The sequence below is a fragment of the Prionailurus bengalensis genome, chromosome D4 (assembly GCF_016509475.1).
Source record: "Prionailurus bengalensis isolate Pbe53 chromosome D4, Fcat_Pben_1.1_paternal_pri, whole genome shotgun sequence".
Lineage (NCBI taxonomy): Eukaryota > Metazoa > Chordata > Mammalia > Carnivora > Felidae > Prionailurus > Prionailurus bengalensis.
The window spans coordinates 801568-828511 of record NC_057359.1 but is presented as its reverse complement, the minus strand read 5'-3'; the positions used below and the strand labels follow the sequence as shown (position 1 = coordinate 828511).

Below are 26944 nucleotides of genomic sequence, written 5' to 3'. Positions count from 1 at the left end.
AAAGGAATAAAAGGCATCTAAATTGGACAGGGAAAAGTAAAATTGTCTTTGTCCACAGATGACATGATCTTCTATGGAGAAAACCCTAGGTTCCACATCAATACCTAAAGAAACTATTTGACCTAATAAATTCAGGATAGGATACCGAATCAACACACCAAAACTCAGGTGCATTTCTATACAGTAACGATGAACAAGCAGATAAGGAAATTAAGAAAACGATGCCATTTACATCAGAAAATAGTACTTAGAGACTAAACCAAGGAGGCAAAGGTTTGTAGGCTGAAAATTACGAAACACTGCTGAAAGAAATGAAAGAGGGCGTAAACGTGGGAAGACATTCAATATCTCCCTACCACCGAGGGCGGGGAGCCAATCTCCACCGGCAAGTAGGCGGGACAGCGGCACCCTGCACCGGCTCGGGCGCGGACGAGGGCGGAACTACAACTCCCACAATACCCCTGGCGGCCGCGGCGGTAGTGACGGCGCTGGGAGGCCTGACACGCTAGGCCAGGGCCAATCACGGCGGTGTGGCGGTGCGGGGCACGACGGGTCTTGTAGTGGGCGCGGGGACGAGACGACGGCCCCCTCCCCCAACAATACCCGGGGAGTTGGAGACGGAGGCAGCGGCGCTGGAAGGAGCCCGCTCCAGCGCAGGCCGCAAGCCAATCACGCCCCAGCCCGTCAACGCGGGGCACGACGGGCCTTGTAGTGGGCGCGGGCGGGACTACGGCCCCCACAGTGCCCCGCGCGGCGAGGAGCGCACTGCGGCTGCGCGGCGGCGGGCCGGGCGCCGTCGGGCTGGGCGGCGGCAGCGACGGCAGCGGCGGACCGGAGCCCGGCCTGACCCTCGCTGGGAGCAGCGTGAGCCGGCCGCGGGCCACCATGTCGGCGCCGTCGGAGGAGGAGGAGTACGCGCGGCTGGTGATGGAGGCGCAGCCCGAGTGGCTGCGCGCTGAGGTGAAGCGGCTGTCGCACGAGCTGGCCGAGACCACGCGCGAGAAGATCCAGGCGGCCGAGTACGGGCTGGCGGTGCTGGAGGAGAAGCACCAGCTCAAGCTGCAGTTCGAGGAGCTCGAGGTGGATTACGAGGCCATCCGCGGCGAGATGGAGCAGCTCAAGGAGGTGAGGAGCGAGGGCGGCCACCCCGACCCCCCCCAGTCAGGCCGGCTGGACCCCCTTCCTCCGAACGGATCTCTGACCCCCGCCGGGCCGGCCCCCCAGCAGAGTCCAGACCGCGGGAAGGGCAGGGCCCCGGCAGGTACCCGGGCGCCCAGGGTCGTCGTGCGCGGCCCGCCAGGAGGGGCTGCGGAGACCCCTGGAGTGGTGGACCGTGCGCGTGCGGGGGTCCTGGCCTCCGCGGGCAGGGTCTGCGGGTCGGGCCGTGTCGCCAGCCTGTTTGCTTCTGATTGCGGGCCTTGGGCACGGTGGGGTGGTGTCCTCTGCGCTGTTTGGTTTTCCGGGTGGGGGGATGGGGGCGTGGGATGGATGCAGGTAACCCGGCTGGGAAAGGCCGGGCCTGGGCCTCCATCATCTCCAGGCAGAGCGCGGGTCTCTGGGTGTTTCCGCGTCTTGGGTGAGCGCCCTGAGGCCGGGAAGGGGCCCTGACCGGGGCTCCCCTTGAATGTGGTTATCTGCGATAACTGGAGTCCTCCTTGTCCCTCCTAGACTCAGCTCCGTGACGTCCCCCCGCCCCATTAGTTCTCTGGGATGCAGTGCATTTCCCGCCTACTTCCTGTCTTGGCTGCCTTGGCTACCGTCCCAGGGTCGGGTGACAGGTCTATGGGTGTTTGTCACCGAAGGAGCCGTGTGTCTCCTCTGATTTTCGCTCTGGGATGAGATGGGACCCGCACCCCCACCCCCGCCAGGCTACCTGCGAGCTTCACGGGAGAGTTGGGCAGGCCTTGGGTGAAGTAGTGCTGGGTGACTTAAACCAGCTTCTCTCCCACTTCTCCCTGACTTCTCAGCCCTGTTGGGGGGGAGGGGGCAGGGAGAAGTTGCTTTCTGAGTGGAACAGCCGGGTTTGGATCCAGGCCCTGCTGGTTGCTGGGGTTGTGATTGCGGGCAGGAGCCTTAGCTCCTTTTTCTGCAGACTTGCTCACCCAGAAAAGACTGGTTGTGAATTGTATGTTCACAAAGGCCAGGCATGGTCAGGTGTGTGGCGGCCTGTTGGTTTCTCCCACAGCGTGTTCCTTCCCCACCTGACACTTCCCCTTGGCCCTTGGTCTTGGGATCCACCATGCTGGTTGCCTTCCTGACTGCCCACCTCCTGGCATCTCTGCCTCCTGTGGCCGTGGATGGGTGCCTGTATGGTTCAGAGCCTCCCTGCCTGGCTGGCGAGAACAGTAGGGTCCCCTTCTGATAGTGAGGAGGAGGGAATGAATTAGTCCACACATGTACTTAGATACGTGCTAGGCAGAGCAGGTGTTTGGTTAGTAAACTGACTGATGTGGGGGGTGGGGGGGGGCAGGTGGCAGCACATGGGACCTGTGGCCCTGTCATCTGTTAGCAGGTACTGGTGCCTTCTCCCAGCCAGGTTGGGCTGCACTGCATCTGCAGGAGGGGTGGCCCCTGGCCCCTGCTGCAAGGGCCCCTTCTTGGTGTGTGGGGTGAGGGGGTGCACCTGCGTTGATGGAGGGAGGCGGGGTGGAGGGGCTGAGAGAGTATGGGGCAGGAGCGCCATTGGCCCCATTCTGGTCTCTGGGCCCTCCCCTCCCCCAGCTTGGTGAGCACCTCCCCCCCTCGCAGCAAGTGCAATCCCTTTCTGGGTTCAGGAGCTCACAGTCACGCCCACTTTAAGAACAGACCAGAACAGACTGTAGCAGAAAGAACTATCCCCACTTAGGGGCCTTTCAGTTGTCAGCTCCTTACTGTCACAGGCACAAATGTTTTGATCAGCATAGGAATTTTGGCTGTGTTTCGTGGGGTGTGTCTGGAGGGTGGATCCCGGGGGAATCAGGAGGGTGGTGTGCCCGTCTCCACATGTGTTCTTCAAGTGCTTGCTTGCTTAGTTTGATGTCACCCCCCAGCTCCTGCACGGACTGGCCCCTTGGCCTTGGACACATGGCTTCACTGTCCTGAACTTGAGTTTCTCCCATTGTAGGTGAGGGAAGAACAGTTCAGCTGGAAGTCCTGGCAGAGGCCAGAAAAAGGAGCGTCAGAGTGTCAGGGGTGCTGCCAGGAAGCTTGCACCAGGCACTCACACCCATGCCGGCCCACACTCTCATCAGCTTATTTAATTTTAGCCAGGGTCTTATTTGGATACGTTAACTCTTATTTTAAAAAACTCAAGATTTGAGAAGACAATACTTGTTGAGCCTTTTTTTTTGTCCTGTAGGGAGGTGAACATTTTTGTTCTTTTTTTTTTAAATCTTTATTCATTTTTTGAGAGAGAGAGCATGAGCAGGGAGGAGCAGAGAGAGAGGGAGACACAGGATCCGAAGCAGTCTCCAGGCCCTGAGCTGGCAGCACAGAGCCGGATAGGGGGCTCGAACTCACAGACTGCGAGATCATGACCTGAGCGGAAGTTGGACACTCAACCGACTGCGCCCCCCAGGCGCCCCCCATTTTTTTTCTTTTGAAACTTAATTTCTAGGGGCGCCTGGGTGGCTCAGTCGGTTGAGCATCAGACTTCGGCTCAGGTCATAATCTCACGGTTTGTCAGTTCGAGCCCCGCGTCGGGCTCTGTGCTGCTAGAACCTGGAGCCTGCTTCGGATTCTGTGTCTCCCTCTCTCTCTCCCCTTCCCCTGCTCAGGCTCTCAAAAGTGAATAAATGTTAAAAAAAAAAAATTTTAATTTCTTGAGCTAAAGTTGTTTCAGTTACTGACAGATTCTATTTCAAGCAGAGGCGTTTGCACTGCCCAGCCTTTGTAGGTGGTCCTGTCTTTGAGGGAGGGAATCTGGCTGGCTGGCCACAGGTGAGTGTCCTGAAGCCAGTCATTGGGTTAGTGTGAGTGTGTATCTCACCGTGGTGAGTGGGCATGCATGTGTGGGGTCCTTGCTGGCCCTTTTTGACTAGGCATTTTGGTAGTCATTGAACCTGGCTTCACAAGGTCCCACTCCATCCCAAGACCCACTGTATCCCCTGCCCACTCTGGTGGGGCAGACACTCCGATGGCCATGGCCTCACCTCACTTCGTGTCCCCTGCTGCAGTTTCAGGGGGGCAGGTGTGCTAGGGCAGCAGCTCCTGCCTGTGGGGCTCAGGGATGTGAGGGCTGGGGGGCAGGGGTCCCTGTGTAGTCTCAGGAAGGAAGGTGTAGCAGGAAGGTGGGTCTGGGTCCCCTCTCTGCTGTGCGTGCCATGTCAGGATCTAGTACGTGCAGTCAGTGTGCTTAGGTCCCAGGAAGCAGCAGGTGGAATTTGGTGAGTTGTAGGGTGTCAGGGGATGGGCACGGTGCCCGGCACACAGTAGGTGTTTACTTAGTATTTGCCAGTTCATGTTGTCAGCTCCTTCCCTCTGCCTCACTCAGGCCTGGCTCCCTCCGTGCCATCCCTTGGTCCTGGGCGTCAGAGCCTGCTGCCTGGGGCCATGGCCCCAGCTTACCCAGCACATGCTGCTTCCCTCCTTTGTCCTGGCTGCCTTCACTGCTCTCACCACCCCTGCCTCTCCCAGCTCCTGGAAGGCCGGCCCGCCTGCCCTTCGAGGCCTGGGCGCTTCTTGGAGCCGCCTCCACCTCACCTCTGGACTTGCCCCAGCCCGGCTCCCAAAACCAGCTTCCAGCACCTGAGTCCCTCCCGTCCTGCAGACTCAGCGGCTGAGCTGAGTGGCAGCATCTCCTCTGTGTTCTAGACTGACTCCCTCCTTCCCTTCCTCCTTCCCTCTCATAATCTCCCCTCCCAGTGATCGGGGAAACTGAGGATGCTCAGGATGGGGTTCTCAGGCACTAGGTCCCATGAAGGTCTTTGCACAGAAGGTACAGCTGTGAGTCAGTTTAGCCATGAAGGAGGTGCTGTGAGAGCCTCCTATGCCCCACTGACTGCTGCAGACCCCACACCAGCCTTGGGGTCGCCCCCTTGTTGTGTCCACTATACAGCTGGGAGAACCGAGGCACAGAGAGGCTGAGTTTTGCTCAAGGCTGTGAGCCTGGGTGGCCTGTCCCTGAGAGGGCAGGTTCTCGAGAAGGAGGGAAGGGCAATCGGAGGCCTCCTCAGGTGTTTGCTTGGGGCAGGAAGAGCCCTGACTTGGCTAAGGCCTGTGGGGATTCTCCTGGAGGATGGAGTGGCATCCTTGGGGCTAGAGGGCTCTGGGAGACCCGTCTGTGCGGCCGCCCGCCGTGGGCATGCGGGGGCCGGACTTGGGCCTGAAGGTGGGGTCTGGAGGGTCCTGGAGGCGCTGAGGTGGCCCTGCCCATGGGGTCTGGCCATGGGGAGAGGTAGGTGTGGGCATCCAAAGACGAGGAGCACGCGGCCCTCCAGGGCTGCGCTCCTGGGCTCTCCCTGCTCTGCTACCTGTGGAATGTGTTGCCCAGGGGTCGTGAAGCAAACGTGAGGGCTCTTCCACTCCGTAAAGTGCCGGAGTCTCCTGCGCTGCCTCTGTGTCCTCTTCTGTCCTGTCCGCGGTGGCTCACTGTGACGGAGCTGCTTCCCAAAATGGGGGTGGGCGGGAGCCTGAGAGCTTCGGCCCTGGCGGGTAAGGAGGTGCTGCGTGTGCTGTGCAGGGCCATGGCCTCCACTCTGGCTCCAGGGGACAGAGTGGACCCTGCCTGGCCCTCAGGAGCTGTGTGGCCCTGGACTGACAGCTCAGGTCACCAAGGGCCAGAGCACCTGCAGCACACGGGCAGCCGGTGGCCAGAGAGCTGCGGCCAGGTGGACGTGCCTCCTGCTGGGCTTCCCCCGTCAGCTGTGGGAGCCTGGCCCCTTGCTGGGAAGGAGGAGATGAGTCTTCCCTGTCAGTGAGGACAGCTGCCCCTCGGTCACACTTGCTTCACTGTGTCGGTGCGCGCCAGGGGTGAAGAAAGACTATGAGGCGAAGGTCGGCAGCAGGCAGGGGCTGGCCAGGACCCTGCTGGCGCTGATGGGCACCGCCCTCCCTGCCCCGGGCCCAGCATTGTCCAGCGTGGCGGGCAGGAGCGGGCCCAGTGTGGCTGCCCAGCAGCGTCCGGGCCCCGCTCTGCCCGGGGAGGGGGACCCAGAGGTGGGGTTACAGGTGTGCAGGGGGCAGAGGCCGTCTGGGCCCGGGCAGGCGATGGTGTCTGGGAGGACTGGGGTCTGGCTTCCTTTTTAGAGCTTGATATTTTAAAAATTGTACCTTTGTTTTAGGAGCGTGAGAGACTAGAAGTGAGCAGTATCTGTGTGGGAATTCCGGAGATCGTTGATGGCGAGCATGGGCAAGGGCGGGCCGTTTCTCCTCCCAGGTCTTTTCCTCCGTGCGTGTCGGGGAGTGCTGCTGGACGCCACAGAATGGGGGGAGAACGTCCGGAGTGGTTTGTGAAGAGCCCCGGTTTAGCGTTACTCTCTGAGGTGCAGGAGCGCCCGTTTCCTTCAAGCAGATGGGCTCAGTGTCCGCGGGTCCGAAGTTGTTTCCGGTCACGTGAGAGAATCGTGCGGTTTGTGTTGTTCGGGTTTGCTTTCTCAAAGGCAAGTGGCGTGCATCGCGCCCCTGCCGGACGGCTTCCCCCTTGTGTGGGGAAGTTTCGAGCAGAACCCAAGTGGGGGGAATGTGTGGCTGGCACGTCAGTGGCTGCAGCTCCGGCCGCGTCTCCGTGAGCTCGGCTGTGTGCGGTGCTGGGAAACCCGCACGGAAACACAAGTTGAATGTTCCGTTGCGCTCAGAGGTGAATTGTCACCTCTGACAGAGGTAACGGTTCCACGGCGTTGTCACAACCGGTGAGCGTTAGGGTTTCCCGTGTGGCTCAGAGATGTTGCTCGGGAGCCAAAAGGGCGCTTGGAGGGCCTGGCCGCACAGACAGGGCTGCAGGTGCCTGTCCCTGAGGCTGCCATCCGCCTCCCGCTGGGAGCCTGGAGCTGCTCTCCCTCCTGCCTCCTGCAGGCCCCCAGCACCCCACTCTTAAATCTGTTTGTGTTTTCCCTTTTTAAAAAGCTGGTGGGAGTGCTTTCTTCACCTGATTTGTGGACTGTCTCCTCGTGGCTGGGTGGTTGTCGCCCATCCAGCGCGTTTGTTAGACCAGCCCTCCTGTACCTCCTCTGCCCGCCGGGGCTCAAGGGTCCCCTGTCGGGTGTATCCTGACTGATGCAGAGAGATGCCAGCTCCCTGTGACCCAGGAGGGAGGGGCCGTCCTTGTCCCTGTTCCACGGGTGGGGACCTGGGTCCGTGGGGGCTCGCGGCTCACGCTGTATGCTAGCAAGGCTTGATGTGACCCCTAGGGGTCCCCTCCCTGCGCCTTGGTGTCCTTGTTTTAGGCTGGTGCATCCCTGAAGCCCCAGCAGTGATGGAGTGAGTGGGGGCCAGGGACCCGTTCTCTGTCATTTGCTGCCCGGGGTCCCCTGGGCTGTCTTCTCCCTCCTTCCCCCTTGTGGCCCATCTCGGCCAGAGGGATTCCCTGGGTGGTCAGAGGGAATGTTGGCCCTGGGATGGGGGCAGGGGAGAGCCAGGCGGGGTGTCTGGTGTGGTGAGCCTGCAGCTACACCTGCTGTCACAGATGCCACACCCGGTCGGTGAGGGCAGGCTCCCACAGCAGCTTGTGGGCAAGTCACCGCCGGCGCCTGATGTCCCCCAATGTTGTCAGCGTGGCCGGTGTGATGAGGCGGTCCCTTCTGCTATAACACCTGTTTCGAAAATGTGAATTTGTTCCAGAAATGGGTGATATTTGAGGAATAGTGGGAGCTGGTGGGAGCTCAGCCTTTGCTCACGTGTGGCCTTGCCCCTAGAAAACAGCCGCTGTCCTTTTTCTGCCCCTGGACGCCATGTGGGATCCCACAAGGCAGACTTCACGTGTCTTGTGGACCTTGGGCTCTTCCCGGTAATGACCGTTTCTCCAACTTTTCCTGTTTGTGGTGACCTTGACAGTTTTGAGGAGTGCTGGGCAGGTGTTTTGCTGACTGTCCCTCAGTTGGGATTTGTCTCCTGTGTTTCTCGTGGATGGGGTGGGGTGAGATGTTTCGGGGAGGAGGGTCACAGAGGTGAAGCACCCTTCTCACCACGTCCCATGACGTCTATGAGAGTCTGTGGCTCATCCCCATGATGTTGGCCTCCATCCCTGTCTGGGTGTTTCTCAGGGTCTCCACTTTCAAGGCGCCCCTTCCCCCTTTCCAAACCTCTCCTGGACAGGAGCGTCTGTGTACGTGGTTTGGAATTTTTCTGCATGGGAGACCTGACTCTGTGCCCTTTATTTAATTATCCACCCACTGGCTTGTATTGCTGTTGACTTGCAGGTACTTTTTAGGTTTGGGTTGTGAGCCAGCACTGCTGTATTTTGTTGTTCCGCCCGTTCCAGCTTTGCCCTGGCGGCTCTCCCGTTTGGCTCCTGTGCCCCTTCAACACTCATTGTCTTGATTATTCCACCCCTCCTCCCTCCCGTGTTCTCCCCCCTTCCTCCCCCTCCCCCTTCTTCCTCCTCTCCCCTCCCTCCTCTTTCCGTCTTTCCTCCCTCCCCTCCTCCATTCTTCTTCCTCTCCTTCCCCCTCCCTCCTTCCTCCCTCCTTCTTCCTCTTCCCTCCCTCCTTCCTTCCCCCTCCCCTGTCCTTCCTCCTCCTCCTTCCTTCCCTTCCTCCTCCTTTCTTCCTTTCCTCCCTCCTTCCATCATCCTTCCTCCCCTCTTCCTCCTTCCTCCTTTCCTCCTCCCCTCTGTCCCTCCCTCCTCCCCTCTACCTCCTTCCTCCCTCCTCCTTTCCTCCTCCCTCCCCCTTCCCTCCTCATTCTTTCTCCTTCCTCCTCTCCCTCTTTCCTCTTTCCTTCTTCCTTTCCTCTTCCTCTTTTCCTCCTTCCTTCTCTCCTTCCTTCTTCCCTCCCTCCCTCTTTCCTTCCTTCCCTCCTTCCTTCCTTCCTCTTCCCTCTCTCCTTCCTTTCTCCCTTTTTCCCTCCCTCCTGATAGCTTGCCTGCCTGCCTGCCTTCCTTCCTTCCTTCCTTCCTTCCCTCCTTTCTTTTTTAGCAACTCCTTCTTGGTGCTATAGGTGCTCCCAGCTCATCGTGAATGCTCCGTGTCCCAGTCCTGCAATCAGTCATTTCTTCAAGGAGCCTGGTTTCTTTCACTGGAGAATGGTGTTTGAGGCCAAGATCTGGCTGTTTGCTGCTGTTGGACAGTCACTGCTTCTCCGCGCTCCCAGCCGACAGAGCCAGGAGACAGGTGTTGTACCCCGGCCCGTGCGCACACACACGTCTAGAAACATGTCTGCCTGGCGCCAGCTGTGTGAGCAGCCCGAACGTGAGCTCGTGCTGAGGTCTCCACTCTGGCCCCTCGCTGCGTGTGTCGTTCCCACTGCCTCCCCTTGCTTGTCTGTAACTTCGGTCCAGCAGCGGGACATCTGGCTCCCCCATCAGCCACACAGGTGTGCGTGCACAGGAGCGTCAGAACTGCTGGCCTGTGCCTGTGTCAGTGGAACCTGATGCTTATATGCCAGTGGTCTTCTGTGCTCCACTTATTTCCAAATAAGTTAATTGAGCGAGCACTGTGTTCCCCATCCCTTTCAGTGAGGTGGCTTCATCCATTTGAAATACGGTCAGATTGTTCTGCCACGTTATGCGTTCCTTCCTAGAATTCGCCGAACTTCCTTGATTTTACGTTTGTGTACATTTTCCTGTTTGTTTATTCACTCGAGCAAGCATCTTGCTTGCTTCCAGTTTTGCACAATTATGAATAAAGCTGTGGTAAACGTCTGTGCAAGTGTCTGTGTAGACATCGGTTTTCAACTCATTTGGGTCAGTCAGTTCCTGGGAGTGCTGTTGCTGGATTGAACAGGAAGAGTATGGTTAGTTTCGCAAGAAACCGCTAGCCTGTTCCGCGCTCCCTGCAGCTTGACCGGCCTCCTGCTGCTGTGCGACCTCGCGGCATGCCGTGCTGTGCTGCCTGTGCACTGGAATTTGGCCCCTCTGCTCAGCTCAGCGCGAGTGACGAGTGACGTCTTGGTGCTGTTTTGATTTGCGTTTCTCCTATGACGATGACGGATGCAGAGCGTCTGGTCACGTGCTTATTTGCTATCTGTGTGTCTTTGGTGAAGTGTCTGCTCTCCTCTGCCCATTTTAAATTCGAGTGCTTTCTTATTATTGGGTTTCAGGAGTTTCTTCATCGAGAACTGTTCTTTCTCTGTTTCGGTGCAAGTCCTAGTTGGCAGGTAACGTCTCTCAGTCTGCAGCTGCTCTTCTCACTCCCGTAGCAGGGTCTCTCACAGAGCGGTTTTCATTTTAGCGCCACTTGTGCGGGTTGTGCTTTAGGTGCTGAGATCTTGGTCACCAAACCCAAGATCACAGCGCTTTTCTGCCGTGTTTTCATCTGGAAGTTCTGCAAGTCTGTGTTGTGTTTTGGGTCCAGCCCTGGTTCTGAGTCACTTTGGGAAGGACGGAGGCATGCCCACACTCACTTGTTTGCGGGGTGAGGGGGTGCAGTGGGGTGCCGTCATTCCTGTGCTGTTCGAGACACTGGACGACCTCTGCTCCGCTGCCGGTCCGTTAGTTGTCCTTGGGCCTCTGCAGGCGCCGTTCTGTCCCACTGGTCTGCGTGGATGCCCCACTGTCCTGATGGTGTGGTACTGCTTTTATGAGGTTTCCGTGTTTTCACGTGTTCCCTAAGCCCTGTGGTTTTTGTTGTGTGACTCTGCATCCCGGACTGGGGTCTGTCTCTCCAGGTCTTCAGCCCCCGGGCTGGCAAAGTGGGTCGTGGTCACTGACAATCCGCGGTAGTCATTTTGTCTCGTCTCGTCTCGTCTCGTCTCATCTCGTCTCGTCATGTCATGTCATGTCACGTCATGTCATGTCATGTCACATCATGTCATGTCATGTCACGTCATGTCATCTCATCTCATCTATCTTGAGGAAAAGTAACGGGATGCACATGGTTAAAAAGAAAAATAACCAGTGGTTGGTTACCTTCATGTATGTTTCCTTCCCTTTGGGCTCAGCTCAGTCAGGGTTGACTTTATTCCTGATAAACCAGCCCAGTGAGCTGCTTAGCTTACTGGCCTTTGCATTTGACCAGCTGGCGGTTAGGGAAGGGGTGTGGAGTCAGCCAGTGGTCAGACCTGGGATCTGGTCCCCCTTGGGTGTTCCCTATGGGTGGGGCCTGGCTGCTCTGTCACTCCAGAAGTGTGACAGACACACCCCGTTTGGTGCCTCCGCTGGGCTCCACCCCAAAGATGCCTGCCTGGCCTCTCCCTGCTCCTGTCCCTCCTCTTGGCCTGCGTTGGGACAGGTCTGCAGAACCCACTGGATTTATGGGGCAGCCCAGGTGTGGCTCCCACATGTTCTTGCTGCCAGGCACACCTCTTCCTCTGGCCTCTCAGTGCTCACCTCCCCTGGGGGTGCCCTCCTGTGCCTGCACCAGCTGCCATCTGGAATGCCGCCCTGTTGTTAGGGCCTAGATGTGGCCGTGAAGCTTGGGACGGAGAGCGGCTAGGCCAGAGGCTTGCGGGGGCGGCATCTGCAGCATACAGGGTGGCTGCTGCACATGAAGCAGGGCTGGCACTGTCGTGATGGGCTGGGAGTGGGCCCTGGGTGTCTCTCTGGGGTGGCATCCTGGAGCGGTGACAGTGGGCCATGCGCACATCACAGACAGCATGGGAGGGTCCTGCCGGCCTCACCCCTCTGGCGAACCTCAAGGTGTGCATGGTGGAGGGGCGAGGCTGGGGGACCAGACACCTGGCTGTGGCACAGGGAGGGTCTCACCTCTTTTGACAGGCGGAGCTGTGTCTTCTCTGCTCTGGAAGCCCCTCATGGCAGGTGATCTTGCATCAGTTCCTTGGGGCACTGGGGGCCATCCCTGCCTGGGTGACCATGACAGAATGCCGGATGTGGGGCATACTTGCCCCTGAGACCCCATTCTCTTGCCCTGGCCACAGCTGTAGACGTGGTGTCCCAAAGTTGCAGAACTCTGGGTTCTGAGGTAGTTTCCAGCCACTCACTGACTGTGTGGCTTGCTGGGTGTCCCTTCCTACCTGAGGCTGCTAATGGAGAAAATGTGCTGAGATTAGAGATGGGGCGAGCCCGGTGTTTCCAGCCCAGGCCATCCTGGACAGCTGCCCCTCCTGCTGCCGAATGAGGTTTGTGCGGGCAGCCAGCTGCTGTGGGGACACCGGGGCCTTGTCTCCTGGCCCTGGGACTGCCCTCTGGGTCCCTGGGTGGCAGAGCCAGGGTCCCAGGGGACCGCTGCCAGCATTGGGGCTCAGCTGGCCGGAAGCCTGCCTGCTGACACTGAGGCAATTAGGGTGTAATCTTCTCTAAATGCACCCGATTCTGGCTAAATCCCTACCGTCCAAGAGTGGATTCCCAGTTTTCTAAAAGCAGCTTAATGTTTGGACGCTGCCCAGAGCAGCTGGGGTGCATGGTTGGCGATGGGACAAATGTGGGCGGACAGGACAGACTTGGGCGGGGGGCGCAGGGCAGGGGGGAGGGTGCGGGGGAGTGACAGCCATCCATAGGCAGCCACATTCTGTTTCCATACAGGTGTCAGTCCTCAGCTCTGGTTCTTCTGATCCCCATAGCCAATGTGCAGGTGCCCGAGGGGAAACAGACCAGAAGCCACATAGTGGGATGTCACTCGTGGATCTCCTGAGCCTAGCACAGGGCTGGTCTGATGGATGAGGGTCGTCAGCCAGGCAGAGTTTGTGTGAGTGTGCCTGTAGCTTCCATCTGCCCCGTTCCCAGGGGGAGGCCTTCTCTCCAGCTCCCCCAGAATCCACAGTACCCCCAGCCTTCCCTGCAGACCACCTAGCACCTGTCTATTCCCTGGACCTGTCGTGTGCCCACCCACCCACTTCTGGTGTGGAGCCCTGCCCCCTCCCCCACAGCGTCCCCCATGTCCTACCTGTCCTCCTGACCACCTGTCACTTGCCAGTTATGGGCTCACCCAACCCCACTGAGGAGGTGCACACTTGGTGCCAGACCTGGGGTGCCCTGGGCCCAGGTGCTTGTGTGCCCATGGGCCAGACCTGCTGCCCCCACTGCCTTGGCCCACACTGTGTATCTGGGGGTTCAGGTCCTTCCTCCCCCAGCTCTACTCCCTCTGTGAACCAGCCTTAGGGTGGTGTGGGACCAAGGGGTTCACAGAAAGATGGAAGGTCCAGGGTGGGTCCTGCCCTCACCCCGCCAGGCCATTTGGATCCCTGGTGACACCCTGGCTTGGAGAGGTGGCCCAGGGCTGCATCCAACCCTCCAGGTTCTGTGCTTGTGTGGGAGCTTGTCCCTTCCTTCTGTGGCTTCTCTCCCTGGAGGCTTCTGGGAATCTGCTCCTGCTGGCTGTCTGGTCTTGCCCCCTTGTTTTGGGATTCAGTGAGGTGGGGCTCAGCCCCTCTGCCGGTGGTGGGCATATTAATTAGGGTGGCCTTTGATCTCAAGGGACAGAAGATTCCAGAGTGACTCTGGCTGCTGCCCAGATGATCCTGTCTTGTAAGCTGCCCTCAGTTTTGAAATTGGTGCACAATCACCTGTAAGGAGACCAAGAACTAACTGTTGTGGTCTCCCATGCTGCCCCAGGGGGCACCTTCCCCCCTGCCCAGTCCTCGAAGCCTGCTGGTCTGCTGCAGTGATTAGGTTCTCTTCTAGACTTTTCTCTCAGGAGTGTGCCAGGTTAGTACCCGAGTCATCAACACCTCCCCTTGGGGATGTTGGGGTCACCAGTGTGCGAGGCTCTGTGTGCACCTGCACTCTCACCTTTCCTGGTGATTCCCATGGGTGGCACCCGTGTGCCCTTGTCCAGGACAGACATGCTGGTCCCCTGGCAGAAGGGCCAGACCCTCCTTGGGCTCTGCTTCAGTTCCCCAGCTCCTGTGAGTGTAGGGCCTTATGCCCTGAGGGAGATAATCTCCACAAGTCGTGTGAAGTGGGGCTGATCTGGGGATTAACAGGCGCGGCCCCAGTAAACAGCAGCCTTCCGGATTCCAGGCCCGAGACTCCGAGACCAGGAAGGGCCGGCCGGCTGGCAGGTGTGCCCGCACCTGTGAACAGATGTTTCTGGCTCCCCAGGTGATTCTGAGGCAAGGGCAGCTAAACAGAGCCAAGTATTGGTTCTCCCTTCTCTGGCAGTCCCTCCTGGGAAGTGATGGGGAGGCCTTGCTCTCAGGGTACAGTTTCTCACCTGTGCCAGGAGATCTTTCCCCTGAGAGAGAAGCTGATGGGCTCCTGTTGGCACAGACTGTGAAGTGTGCAGGGCCCTGGTTACTGCCTGCCCTCCGGGGCCTCTCCCACCCACGTGTGACATCCCCTGACCCTGTCAGAGCTGTAGGGGTGCAGAGGTCTGGCGAGGGGCCCTGGGGGTGTGGGAGCAGAGCCAGCCCACTGAGCAGGGCTGCATGCTGGGCCTTGGAGCCGCTCTGCTCTGGGTGCCTTCCTCAGGGATGTCTGTCCCGGACGCCTCCCTTAGTTGCTGGCTCCAGCCTTTCCTGGACCCTCCTGTTCCCAGTCCTGTGTTGACCGGCCATTTGCAGACACTCCTTTGTGAAAGTCTGTTCCGGACCATTACCAGATTGTCTGTGGGGCATCTGCCTTTTTCTCACTGACATGTTGGGAGTTGTGTGTATAGTCTGGGTGCGGGTCCTCCCGCCATCAGGCAGCGGGAGGAGCAGCTGAGGGGTTGGGGTGGCCTGGAACCCTGATCTTCCGGGCCGGCTGAGGAACGTGAATCATCCTGAGAACTTAGAGACCGGTGTTAAGTGGAACGGTTCGACGCGGGGCGCTAGCGAGAGCGGAAGCTGGTACCGTTAGTCGTTCCTGAACAGAGGGGACCGCGTGCCCCCCCCGGGATGGACCTTCAGAGACGGGTGGTAGCGAGTGCTGATGAGGACGTGGAGAAATCCAAGCCCACACCTGGCTGCGGAGAGTGGGGTGCTGTGGCGGCTCCAAGGCCTTGGATGTTACCATGTGCCCTAGCGGTTCACGCCTGTGTGTGATCTCATGTGTAACCCAAGGACACTGAAAACAGCATGCATACAGAAAGTAAAGTGTTGGCGGCTGCATTGTTCTCAGCGGCCCCGGAGTGAAGCACCAGGCTCGCTGCGCGTGGACAATCTTGGAAAGCGACGCTCGGTGACAGTAGCCAGTCACGGGGATCACCGAGTGTGTGGTTCCCTTTATAGGAAATGTCCTGGTTGGACAGATCCGCAGAGACTGGGGGAGCGGAGCTGGTGAGCGACCACTAAAGAGGTGAGGTCTTTTCGGGATCCAGATGAGAATGTGGAAGTAGTGGTGATGGTCGCACAGCCCCGTGAACACACTAAGATCCACCAAATTGTGCACGTTAAAAGGGTGAATGTTATGGTATGTGAATTGTACCCTTAACGTTTTTCAGGGGCTGGGGGGGAGTCTTTCTGCTTGCTGGTGGTCGGAACGAATGTCACCGTTCCTCTGGAGTGACCCCAGAGGATCTGCGGCAGCTTCCTCCCGCTCTGTGCGGCACTGCGCATGCTCCTCACGATGGTGGCGGTGCCTCTGCGGCACCGCGCATGCTCCTCGTGGTGGTGGCGCCTCTGCGGCACCGCGCCTGCTCTTCGTGAACGCCTGGTGCTCACCCTCCTGCCCGGGACGGGTTCTTTTCTTCGACCGAGTCTTGTGTTTCTAGTTAAGATAGTGTTCAAGGGTTATGTTTTTTTGAATATGGGATTATAAATAGTTTTTATTATGTATTCTTAAGCTTAACAACTTCATTTGGGGGAATTGTAGGTCTCTAAGTGACCTTTATGGAGGTGTTACTTAGTGTATTTTATAGGTGACATCATCGCCTTTCCTCCTGTTTCTTCTAGCCTCTGGGAAGTGTGGTGAGAGGGTCCTTTGTCCTTTTAAGCGGCAGGACCACTGGGCTTGTCCATTTTTAGTAATTTGCGTTTGGTTAGCGTTAGCTCTCATTTTAGATCTGTCTGGGTGCGTTTACTGTGGCTGCAGTTGCTCTTTTGGTGACGTGAAGAAGGAAAGCTAGCTTGTCCGTTTTTGTAGAGCTTTGGTTGAGAGGCAAAGCCAGGTCCTAGTGGAAGCTTCTTTGTGCAGGCGGCTTCCTTCCTTCCCACACATTCGTCTGTGGCAGGAACGTCTGTAGATCGCCTTTTGACACGCTGTTTGGCCAGCTCACTGGATGTGCTTGCTTATGCTGATCCCTGGCAGACGCCCAATCGGTAGTTTTAAACCTGAATGGAGTTGGTGCCCCTGGTTTTGTGCTCCTGGGGCGAGTGGATGCTCCTCATGGTGAAGTGCAGCTCTGTTTCCAAAGGTCTTCTGGGTTTGTGCATGCATGCTCAGCCCCCATGAAGGAGTTTTGGTAGGGACAGAGGGGCTCTGGGGTCCAGCCCTGGCCCTACCCACAGCGAGCATACCGTCCCCGGGGTGTGCAGGGGCACCGGCCTGTGCCCGCCTGGCGTGGAGACCGGTGCCCCACGCAAACCGCTGGCCTGGATGAAACCATCACCAGGTGGAGAAAATACACGAGCTTGGTTGCTTTTGCTTTCTTATTTTGCTGTTGGGATTTTGCTGTACCACTTTCCCATTCTGAGACTTTTGCCTGTTTCCTTTGTTGAGTCTCTGAGTTTCTTTTTATCACTAAAGTGTATTTTTAGTGCATCTCTACCCCAGCATAGTGCAGCTTTGGCAGCGATCCCCGTGCCCTGATCGGAGGTATTTCTGAGTATTGTTGACTTGGTTTCCTGGTGTTTGTTCTGTGTGCTCTCTTTGGTGCAGATATTATTGAGGAGATCAATTTTCATGTGTTTGGGTGTATGCTAACATACCTTTCAATAGATTTTTTGAGAACAGTTTTAGATTTACAGACAACTTGAGAAATGTGTATTTTTATTTTGCTCTGCCATGGTGTGCAACGTGTGTGTGGAACTTCTTCCCTGTTCAGGTCACTGTGAGGTCAGCCCATCCTGCTGTGACGCCATCTCCTTAGGGAGAAGCTCTGCTTGGAAAGGACATTGTGCCCTTCATCCTGCTGTTGCGTCTTCTCTTCGTTGCCGTGATTCTGATTTCCTTGCGTACCGCTGAGTGCCCCCAGTCTCTACACATTGGTCTAGTTGACACGCTCTTGCAGTGTTCAGTATTTAGTGCCAGGCAGTTTGGGGCAGTGATTTCAGTGTTGATAGGTTTGGTCAGTCTGAGATGGAGACTTTCCTTCCTCCCTTAATGCTGTAAAACCTGTATCCCATGATAAAGTCATTGAGCTTGAATCTGTGTCCAGTTCCCAGGCCTGAGCCCTGTCTTGAACTTAATGAGGCTCTCATGGGAGCTGGGTTTTGTGGGGCTGACGGGCTTCTGCAGGGGAGCCGGCCACGCCGAATGGCTGTGTCAGAGTCTCACCCCCATGTCAGCAGACCCCCTGAGACTTGCCCGAGTGCTGGAGCCTGCCTGTACCAGTTTGGACTGGGAATCTTTCGGTCCATCAACATCTGTTGAGCACATACTGCAGCAGGCTGGCTTGCACTTGAGGTGCTGTTTCTTCCATGTGGCTCCCAAGGGCGCGGACCCTCCACACGCAGGGTGCCACTGAGAGGGCTGGTGGTGCACACTTGCTCTGAGAAGCCACTCTGCAGGACACCATTTTGAACCAGAAAAGAGGTGAGAGACTCCTTTAGGGGCTCCCCACTCTGCTGGAGACCATTGGTGAACCGAGGAAGTGATTCTGGCCTTTCTGAGTCCCCAAGCTGGGGCACAGCTGGCTGTGGGGGTCCCCGAAAGCTATGCCGGAAGGGGGTCTTGGGGGTGAGACAGGCAGGACCTGGGAACTCCTGGGATGTTCCTGTCCTGGTGCAGGCTGGCAGCCCTTCGGGGGAAGGTGGGTAAGGCTGGGTCAGTCCGGGAATCCAACACCACATCCCAGCTTCGCTGAGGAAACTGCTTCCTGGGCCAGGGCCTTAGCTCATCTGGTTTCCTTGGGCTTGGTGTGTGTCGTGCCTGCTGCCTTGACGGCCGAACCGGTCTGGGAAGGAAGCTCCTCCAGAGCAGCCCCACCCGGCGGCCTGCTTCCCACTGCCGCCCCCGCCCTGCTGCTGCGGGCCTTCCCCAGGGGTCTGGGCCCTGCCAGTCTCCGCACTTGGACCTGCTTCTGGGCCCCGTGCACATGTGTCAGGAACTAAGGGTCAGTGTCTGCGAGCCAGGGTGGACGACCAGCTGACGATGCTTCTATCTCTGGGGCAGACAGGGAGGCCATCACAGAACAGACGTATTGCCCTCTGGGGGCCACAGGGACTGGCCAACCGCATGGGCAGGGGCAGTCACCTGAGGGTTGCTCTGCTAGTCCTGGCCCCGTTTCTCCTGGGCCTGGTCCTGCCAGCTGCCCAGCCCCAGGCAAGGCCTGTTGCGCACAGCCCAGTGTGCGGTGGGCTCAGTGAGGTGGGGCACTCGCCCAGACTCAGGACGGGGCCTTGGCGGTGGGCGCCGCCATGCTCATCCCTGCTGTCCTACTGGTTGGGTGCCAGGGTCTGCCATGGCCAGGGAGGAGGGGTCTTCTTGTCCAGGGCTCCTCCTCCCCCACCTGGAGCACCCTCATCCTTCCAGGCCTGACCCGATGCATGTCCCTGCTCTGCATGCAGTCCTTTGACTCCAGGACGAGCCCGTCCGGCACACGCTTGCAGTTTTTCTGTAACGAGCCACAGAAAGTGGATGCTGGATGGCGAGGGGGTGTTGACCTCAGACCAGCGGTCAGCAGACTGCTGCTCAAGGGCCACCTCGGGCAGTCAGTCTGGTCTTGTAAATAGCGTTTTGCTCCTTTGTTGTTTATGGCCTCCTTCGCCCCACGGGACAGAGCTGAGAGCCACTGGCACAGACCCCACGCCTGTGTGATGGTTCATTTCCTGTGTCACTTTGGCTGGACTACAGACGGGTGTGTCTCTGGGAAGGACTAGCACTCATTCCGTGTGGGCGGGCCAGTCCCTCTGGTGCATTGGGACAGAAGTGGGAAGGGTGACTTCTCCCCCTCTTCCCGAGCTGGGACGTCCGTCCGTCTTCTGTCCTTGTGCGTGGGTGCCCCGGTGTTCGGGCCTTCAGACACCAGTGGCTTTCCTGCTTCTCCAGCTCACAGACAGCAGATCGTGGGATGTCTTGGCTTCTGGAATAAATCTCTTTCATACGTGTCTACACGTTCTGTGGGGAAGGAGCCCTGACTGATACCGATTTGGTCCCGAGAACACCAGTGGAGCTGCCTGGGGACTCTTCCTTTTGCCCCCCTGTCCCACCCTCCCGTTTTTGTCCCTGCAGGGGACGGCTTACCCAGAGGGGTGGAACCAGGTCTAGGGCCGGGGCCTCTGCAGGGCCCTGGTCTCCTCTAGGGGCCTGTGTCCTGAGCTGGATGGGTTAGGGAGAGGCTGCCAGGGAGCGGCTGATGGAGCCTTTTGCCTGGAAAGGCACACTCCGTGTGGGCACCAGACTCTCCGTCCCTGCCGGGTTGCTGACCCGTGTGTGGACCTGGGACCCAGGGAGCCTCTCTGAGCTCTAGTTACTATGCCTGTGGACTCAAGGCAGTGGCTCCAGCCTCGTCCTACTGGACTGCGTCAGCTTTCCAGTTGAGGTGCGTGTGTCCCAGGACAACTTTACCTGCAAAAGCAGGCTTGGGCAGGTGTGGCTGGCCGGGCTGCAGTGCACCATCCCCAGGCGGGGGGAGGGGGGAAGGGGGGAAGGGACCTCTCAGGTGGTCAGCAGAACTTCTTGTCCCTTATTGTCTTAGCTTCTCTGTCCTGCTTGGCCTCAAGGGCGTGGTGGGGACCCGGTGGGGGCTGGGTATCTGGGACCTCGCGCGTGCGAGTGGGCACTGTTGGGGGGGTCCCAGCGTGTTAACACTGGTCAGAAATGTTGGTTCCCGTTGAGGAGGGAGGGGTGCCGCCTGCCCAGTGCTGGGTCCCAGCCCCTGGGGAAGCACACCCTGCCAAGACCCCACCCCTGCGTGTGGTCTGTGGTCGGCTCTCCCGTCTCCAGCCCAGCACACCCCTGCCGCTGGTTCCGGCCCTCACTCCATCCTCTCTGTGTCCTGCTCAGCAGGCGCCCACGTCCTGGCCATGCCACTCCTAGCACCTTGTCCAGGCTGCGGCCACCCTCCTGGGCCCTCAGGGGTGCTCCCCTCCCTCTTCTGCTCCCCACTGTGTCTCTGCTCTGCTGACACCGTGGGGCAGCGTCTCCTGCCGTGGCTCATTGTGCCCTCCCCTGGATTGGGGCTTGCTTGGCCTCGGCCTCTTGCCCAGACCTCCCAGACCCCACCCCCGCCTGGGGCACTGGATTCTCAGATCTAGTCAAACCTGCCTTCTCCAGGGATAGGCTGGCACCCCAACAAACACTAGTCACCCCTAATGCTTGGGTGAGGGGTGGGTAAGGCTCCTGGGAGAGACCAAGGCCAGGTGGGAGGGGCTGGAGTAGGAAGGATGCCACACCCAGGGTATGACAGAGACCAAGGGTGTGTGTGTGTGTGTGTGTGTGTGTGTGTGTGTGTGCGCGCACGTGCAAGAGTGTGTGGATTGTGTGATTGAGAGTGTGTGTGATCGAGGGTGTATATGTGTGTGATCGAGGGTGTGATCGAGGGTGTGTGGCCATGTGTAATTTAGGGTGTGTGTGTATGTGTGTGTGAGATGTGTGTGTGTGACTGTAATTTGGGTGTGAGGGTAAGGGTGTATGAGGTGTGTGTGTGTGTGTTACCGTGTGTAATTTAGGGTGTGAGTGTGTGAGGATGTGTAACAGAGGTGTGTGTGTGAGGTGTGTGTGTATGTGACCGTGTGTAATTGAGGGTGTGTGTGATGGGGTGTGTGTGTGTGACGGTGTGTAACTTAGGGTGTGTGTGACGGGGTGTGTGTGTGTGTGTGGCCGTGTGTAATTTAGGGTGCTGTGAGTGTGAGTGTGCACCGAATTACACACACCACACCGTCTGTTCACATCCAGGTTGGGGGAGGCTGCGGGGCCCTGGGGGTGGTGTGATCACAGGCCTGGCGAGGGAGGAAGGTCTGAGCAGAACCGGAGCCTCGTGACAGGGATCTGCCCTGTCCCCCACCCTGTCCCCTTGGTCCCTTCAGGGAGACACGAGAGTGGGGGAGACCCCGCAGGCACGCTGGTCCCAGGTCTTCCCCGTTACCCTGGACTGTCACCACCCAGCAGCCCCCCCGGGGAAGCCCCGGGCCTGACCACCCCCCCCCCCCCCCCGGCAGCCCTCTCCTCCCGGGGCTCCCCCTGCCGCGAGCCCTTGCACCAGGCCTGGGACCCAGTCCCGCCCAGCCTGTGCTCACGCCACCGCTGCTCGCTGCTCCTCAGCTGCCACCGCTGCTCCTCAGCTGCGGGCCCCTCTGCCCCAGCCCCGTGACTCCCCTTCCTGGCCTGGAGCTTGCCCTGGGGGCTCCCTCCCCATTCGGCAGACCCAGTCCCCCCTCCCCCCCCCCCCCAGGTCTGGCCCGGACTGCAGGTATTTGTGTGGTGTCCACGTGGGCGGGGTGAACCTAGAGCAAGGCTGGCCTTGCCTGAACTTGCCGGGCCATGTTGGGGGCTCACCAGGCCTGGGCGGCTGTAGAGGAGTGGGCGGGCCAGCCCCTGGGGGGACATCACAACAGCACTGTGGCCACTACCTTGAAGCCCTGACGAACGTCCCAGGGTCCGGGAGGGCGTCCTCTTTCTTCCTCCAAGCAGCCGGAGAAGCTTGGGGGCCCCCGGTGGACACTGGCCTGGCAGGTGCGTGGTGGAGCAGGCAAGGCCTCGGGGACAAGCGTGCCCACAGCTGGGCACCGCCGTCAGGTGGCGGACGCTGCTGCTCTGCCTGCTTCTAGGGACGGGGAGGCAGGCTTAGAGGGGGCGCCGGGTGGGGGTAGGGTGCTTTGGTCAGAAGAAATTCCAGTGGGTGGACTCAGTGGCCTCTCAGACCCTCAGCCTCTCAGCCTGTGAACTGGGCAGTGAGCACCGCGCCGGGGTCTCCTAGGTTCTGGTGCTCCAGGTTGGGGTAGATGCTTGTAGACAGCTTTCTGGTCATTGAGGGAACCGTACGGATTCAGAGCGTGGTGGGGCCTAGGAGCTCCCCCTGCCGGCCTCCCCACGCCATTTTCCCGAGGTTTCCCGAGGTGTCCCCTTAGGATTTTCGCAGCTGTTACAGATACTCCTGCAGGAGTGAGTCTGGGAGGAACACCCAGGAGTGCATGGCCCTGCCTCATTTTGAGTGAACGTGTGACTCCAGGAATCTGCCAGATTACTTCCAAAGCCGCTGCACCGTTTTCCGTTCCTGCCAGCAGGCAGGAGTTTTCGCGCTGAACGTTTTTTCATGTGATTCTTTCCCACACACATGTCTTCTTGGGGGAGGTATCTGTTCAGTTCTTTTGCCCATGTTTTATGAGGTTGTGTCTCTTTCTGAGTTTAGAGAGCTCTTCTATTTTGGCTGTAAATCCTTTGTCAGATTGTGATTTGTGTAGATTTTCTTCCAGTCTATGCCTTGTCTTTTTATTGTCCTTTTTTTTTTTTTAAATGAAGAGAGTTCTGGAGATTCGTTGCACAACAGTGTGAATGTAGTTAACAGTACTGAACTATACACTTAAAAACAGTGAAGATGGTAAACTTTGTCTTGTGTGTATTTCACTACAATTTTAAAAAGTTTCCTGGTTTAAAAACTTTTTTCGGTGAATTACCCATTTTATCATTATTTTTTGACTCTATTCCTGGCATTGCTTTTTGTCTGGGAGTCTCATTTTATCTGCTATTCATGTGGGCTTTTTTATTATTCATGTGCTATTCATGTCAGCTTTTTTGTTAGTATTTTTTGTGTGTCTTATATATGTGTCATCGGTAGAACGTAGCTGGATTTTGTCTGGGTATCGTTTCTTGTATCCAGTTTGAGAATGTGTTTTTTTGTTTGTTTTTTAATTTTTTTTTATTTTTTATTTTTTTTTTAAGGAGAAGCTAATTCAGAATATTGCATGGTTCTAATGACTCTCTTTAGAATATAAGTTTTTGTTTTTTTGTTTTTGGTTTTTTTTGGTTTTTTTTTTCAACGTTTTTATTTTTATTTTTGGGACAGAGAGAGACAGAGCACGAATGGGGGAGGGGCAGAGAGAGAGGGAGACACAGAATCGGAAACAGGCTCCAGGCTCTGAGCCATCAGCCCAGAGCCTGACGCGGGGCTCGAACTCACGGACCGCGAGAGCGTGACCTGGCTGAAGTCGGACGCTTAACCGACTGCGCCACCCAGGCGCCCCTGTTTGTTTGTTTTTAATCTGATCACTATAACGTGGATTCCTAGTGTCTTCAAAAATCACGTGTACTTTATGTTTCTCACCAAAGTATGTGAAAATAAAGAGTTTAGATTGCCATGCTATTATTAATTTTCTAAATAAAGAACTTAAGAAAAATTCAGTAGAATTACCTTTCTTTTAATTTCCTTTTTTTTTTTAACCCCCTTTGACATATTTCCAATCTTTTGCGTCGGGCAACCACTAATCTGTTCTCTATATCTGTGAGCATGGCTTTTGGTTTTTCTTAGATTCCACATATAAGAGAGATCGTGCAGTATTTCTGTCTGATTGACCTCACTTTGCCTGCTGCCCTCGAGGTCCACCCTGCTCTTGTCTTTCAAACAGCAGACTTCTTAGTTGTGAAGTCCAAATTACCAGTTTGTTTTTATAGATCATGTCCAAGGTCACAAACACTTTCTCTTATTTTCCCCTGGAAAGTTTATACCTTCTTTCTTTAAAAAAAAATTTAAAAAAACTTATTTTTAGTTTTGAGAGACAGCATGCCACATGAGGGGGGGACAGAGAGAGACCATCTCTCTTTTTTTTAAATGTTTATTCATTTTTGAGGGAGAGACAGAGCACAAGCTGGGGAGGGGCAGAGAGAGAGGGACAGGACCCTAAGCAGGCTCCGGTTGGACAGCAGAGTGCCCAACGTGGGGCTCAAACTCACTGTGGCCTGAGCTGAAGTCAGATGCTTAACCGACTGAGCCACCCAGGTACCCCAAAGCTTATTATCCATATTAAATTAATTTTCATAATGCCGCAAGGGATATAGATATTCATTAATTCCAGCACCGTTTGTTACAAGATTGCCCCTTTGCCACTGAGTTGCCTTTCTAAGTACTGAGTCAGGTCTTTCTACTTTGTTTTTCTTTTTCAAAGTCATTCTGGTTATTCTAGGTCCTTTGAATTTCTATAGGAATTTTAGAATCCACTGGTCACTTTCTACCAGAAATGTTGGGATTTAGATTGGCATCATGATGAATTGAAAGAATTTGTGGAGGAATGACATCTTAACAATGGTAAGAGTGTTGTTAACATTAACAATATTGAGTCTTCTTCCTGATGAATGTTTGTTTATTTAATTCTCTCAGCAGTGTTTTGTGGCTGTTAGTGTATGTCTTGTGCATCTTCTGTCAGATTTAAGCATTTCATATTTTTGTTGCTATTGTAAGTAACATTTTTAAAATGTTTGCTTTCTGATTGTTCATTCCCTATATGTAGAAGTGTTTGATTTCAGTACATTGATCTTGTGTCTTGCAACCTGGCTAAACTCACTTACTCTCACTAGAGAACTCTTTGTAGATTCTTCTGGACTTTCAGTGTAGACTGTCATGTGATATGCGAATAAAGATAGTTTTACTTCCTCCTTTCCAGCCTGAGTGCTTTTGATCTTTCTTGCTTTATTGCATCGTAGGATGGCAACCCCAGTACAATGTTGAACAGAAGTGGGGAGACCCATTTCTCACCGTTAAATGTCAGCTGTAAGGTGTTTGAACGATGCCCTTTATCAGGCTGAGAAAGGTCCCTTCTGTTTGATAAGTGTTTTATCAGGGATGGATGTTGAATTTTGTCACATCATTTTCCTGCATCTTTTTAGTACTGTCTTTGGTTTTGGTTACAGAGTGATGCTGGTCTCATAAAATAAGTTAGAAAGTATTCCCTCCTTTTCAGTTTTCTGGAATAGTTTGTGTACAGTAGGATTTATTTCTCCCTTAAATGTGCAGTAAGAGTTTATCAGGGAAACCATCTGGGCAGTGAATATTCTCTGTTGGGTTTTTAAATGTACATTCAGTGGCTTCGATACAGGTCTATGCAGATTATCTATTTCTTCTTGAGTGGACTTTGGTGGTTTGTCTTTCAAGGAATTTGTCAATTTCAACTAAGTTGTCAGATTTATTGGTGTAAAGCTGTTAATGATATCCCCTATTATTATTTTTAGTATTTGTAGTGCTGTCACTGTCCACTCGTGATATTGGTAATTCTTGTCTGTTGTCCTTCCCTCCCCACCCCCATTAGTCTGGCTAGAGGTTTATCAGTTTGACCTTTTCAAAGAACTTGCTTTTGATTTAATCGATTTTTCTTTATATTTTTTTATTTCATTAATTTCTACTCTGATCATTATTTTCTTTGGATTTCATTTGCTCTTATTCTAGTTTTTGTTTTTTCTATTGAGGGGAAATGTAGAGCACAACTCATGAATGTGAACTTTTATGAGCTGAGCACACCCACATAAAAAGCATCCAGATCAAGAATCGGGACACGGCCAGCACCAGAGGCCTTCCTGGAGGACCCATCCCAACCAGAGGCCCCTCTCAGCCCTGACTGCTACCAGCATAGGTTCATGTTCCTTATTCTTGGAGCTGTGTGTGTAGATGGAATCACACAGCATATACTCTCTCGTGTCTGACTGCTTCCAGCGTTCTGTGAGATTCATCTCGCTGGTCTGTGTAACAGTGGGGTACTCGTCATTGCTGTGTAGTATTCCATCAGGTGCCGGACTGGATCACAGCCTTTCCTTCTGTTGACAGACCTCTGGGAACTGTCTGGTTTGGGGCTTTTGTAAATTATGCTCCTATAAACATATCTTTTCATACACGCATGTATTTCTCTCCAGTACGAGTGGGAATTGAGGGTCCAGGAATGGGCATGCACTTAGTGTTAGCACTTCCTGTTTTCCTGAGTAGTTGGTTGTTCGAATCACACCCACCCCCTACAAAGATTTTAGGCAGGCTGTGACTCAGTCCCCTACCCATGCTGTATCCAGTGTTTGTTGAAGGTCTGAATAAATACACAAGCCCTGTCTGGGAAGGGAGACCACATGACTGGCTGACCTCTCATCAGAGGCACAGGGCCCAAACACCCACCATACACGAGAACGAGAACAGCCCTCTCCTAAGGCGTGCACAGCCTGTATGGAGGGTGCAAAGCCACGCTCCACGGGGTTTATGGGGTCTGTCTTCAGTCCAAAGGAACCAGAACTACTAGGGCATGGAGGTAGGACCAGGGCAGCCATCGGGCAGGACTCAAAAGCCTTCATCCCTCGGCCTGGAGGAGGCCCTGGGACCATTTGGGCAAAGCCTTGGAGGGAAGCCAGCGTGGTAAGCTGGTTTGAGCACCGGGCTCCTACCAGCTCAACACTACAGGGCTGTGAGCTACGCCTTTAGCTTCACATGCAGCACCTGGCCTCATTTTTGAGACGGAAGCTAAGGTTACTGATCGGATTGTTCTTTTTTTTCTAAATGGTCATTTAGTGCTATAAATATCCTCGTAAGTACTTGCTTTCGTGGCATCCCACAAATTCTCATGTTGGTTTCACTTTTATTCGGCTAAAAAAATACTTAGAAAGTATTTCCTTTCTGATTTCATCTTTGACCCATGCATTATTTAGAAGTGTGTTATTTAGTTGCCAAATATTTAGAGATTTTCTAAACATATCTTTCTATTACTGATTTCTCATGTAATTCCCTGTGGGCAGAGCATTTACTTTGTATGGCCCAGAATATGGTCTGTCTGGCTAAGTGTCCCTTCCATGTCTCCCTGAAAAGAACGTGTGTGCCGCTGCTTTTGGGTGGGGCCCCACACACGTCCATTGGGCCAGGCTAGTCCGTAGTGTTGTCTGTGTCTTCTGTGTCCATGCCGATGCTCTGTCTCCTGAGTGTGTGAGTCGCTGAGA

General features: G+C 55.7%; 1 protein-coding gene across 2 annotated transcripts in view; it reads left to right on the top strand.

Moving 5' to 3' along the window:
* Positions 1–587: 587 nt before the first annotated feature.
* BICD2 (BICD cargo adaptor 2) overlaps positions 588–26944 on the top strand; it is a 45794-nt gene continuing 19437 nt past the window's right edge. Inside the window, exon 1 of one of the 2 annotated variants that reach the window (XM_043566991.1) lies at positions 588–1125. In XM_043566991.1, coding sequence (XP_043422926.1) covers positions 886–1125 — 240 coding nt within the window. In that variant the 5' untranslated portion in view covers positions 588–885. The remainder of the gene's footprint in view (positions 1126–26944) is intronic. The other variant, XM_043566990.1, reaches the window with a different exon arrangement.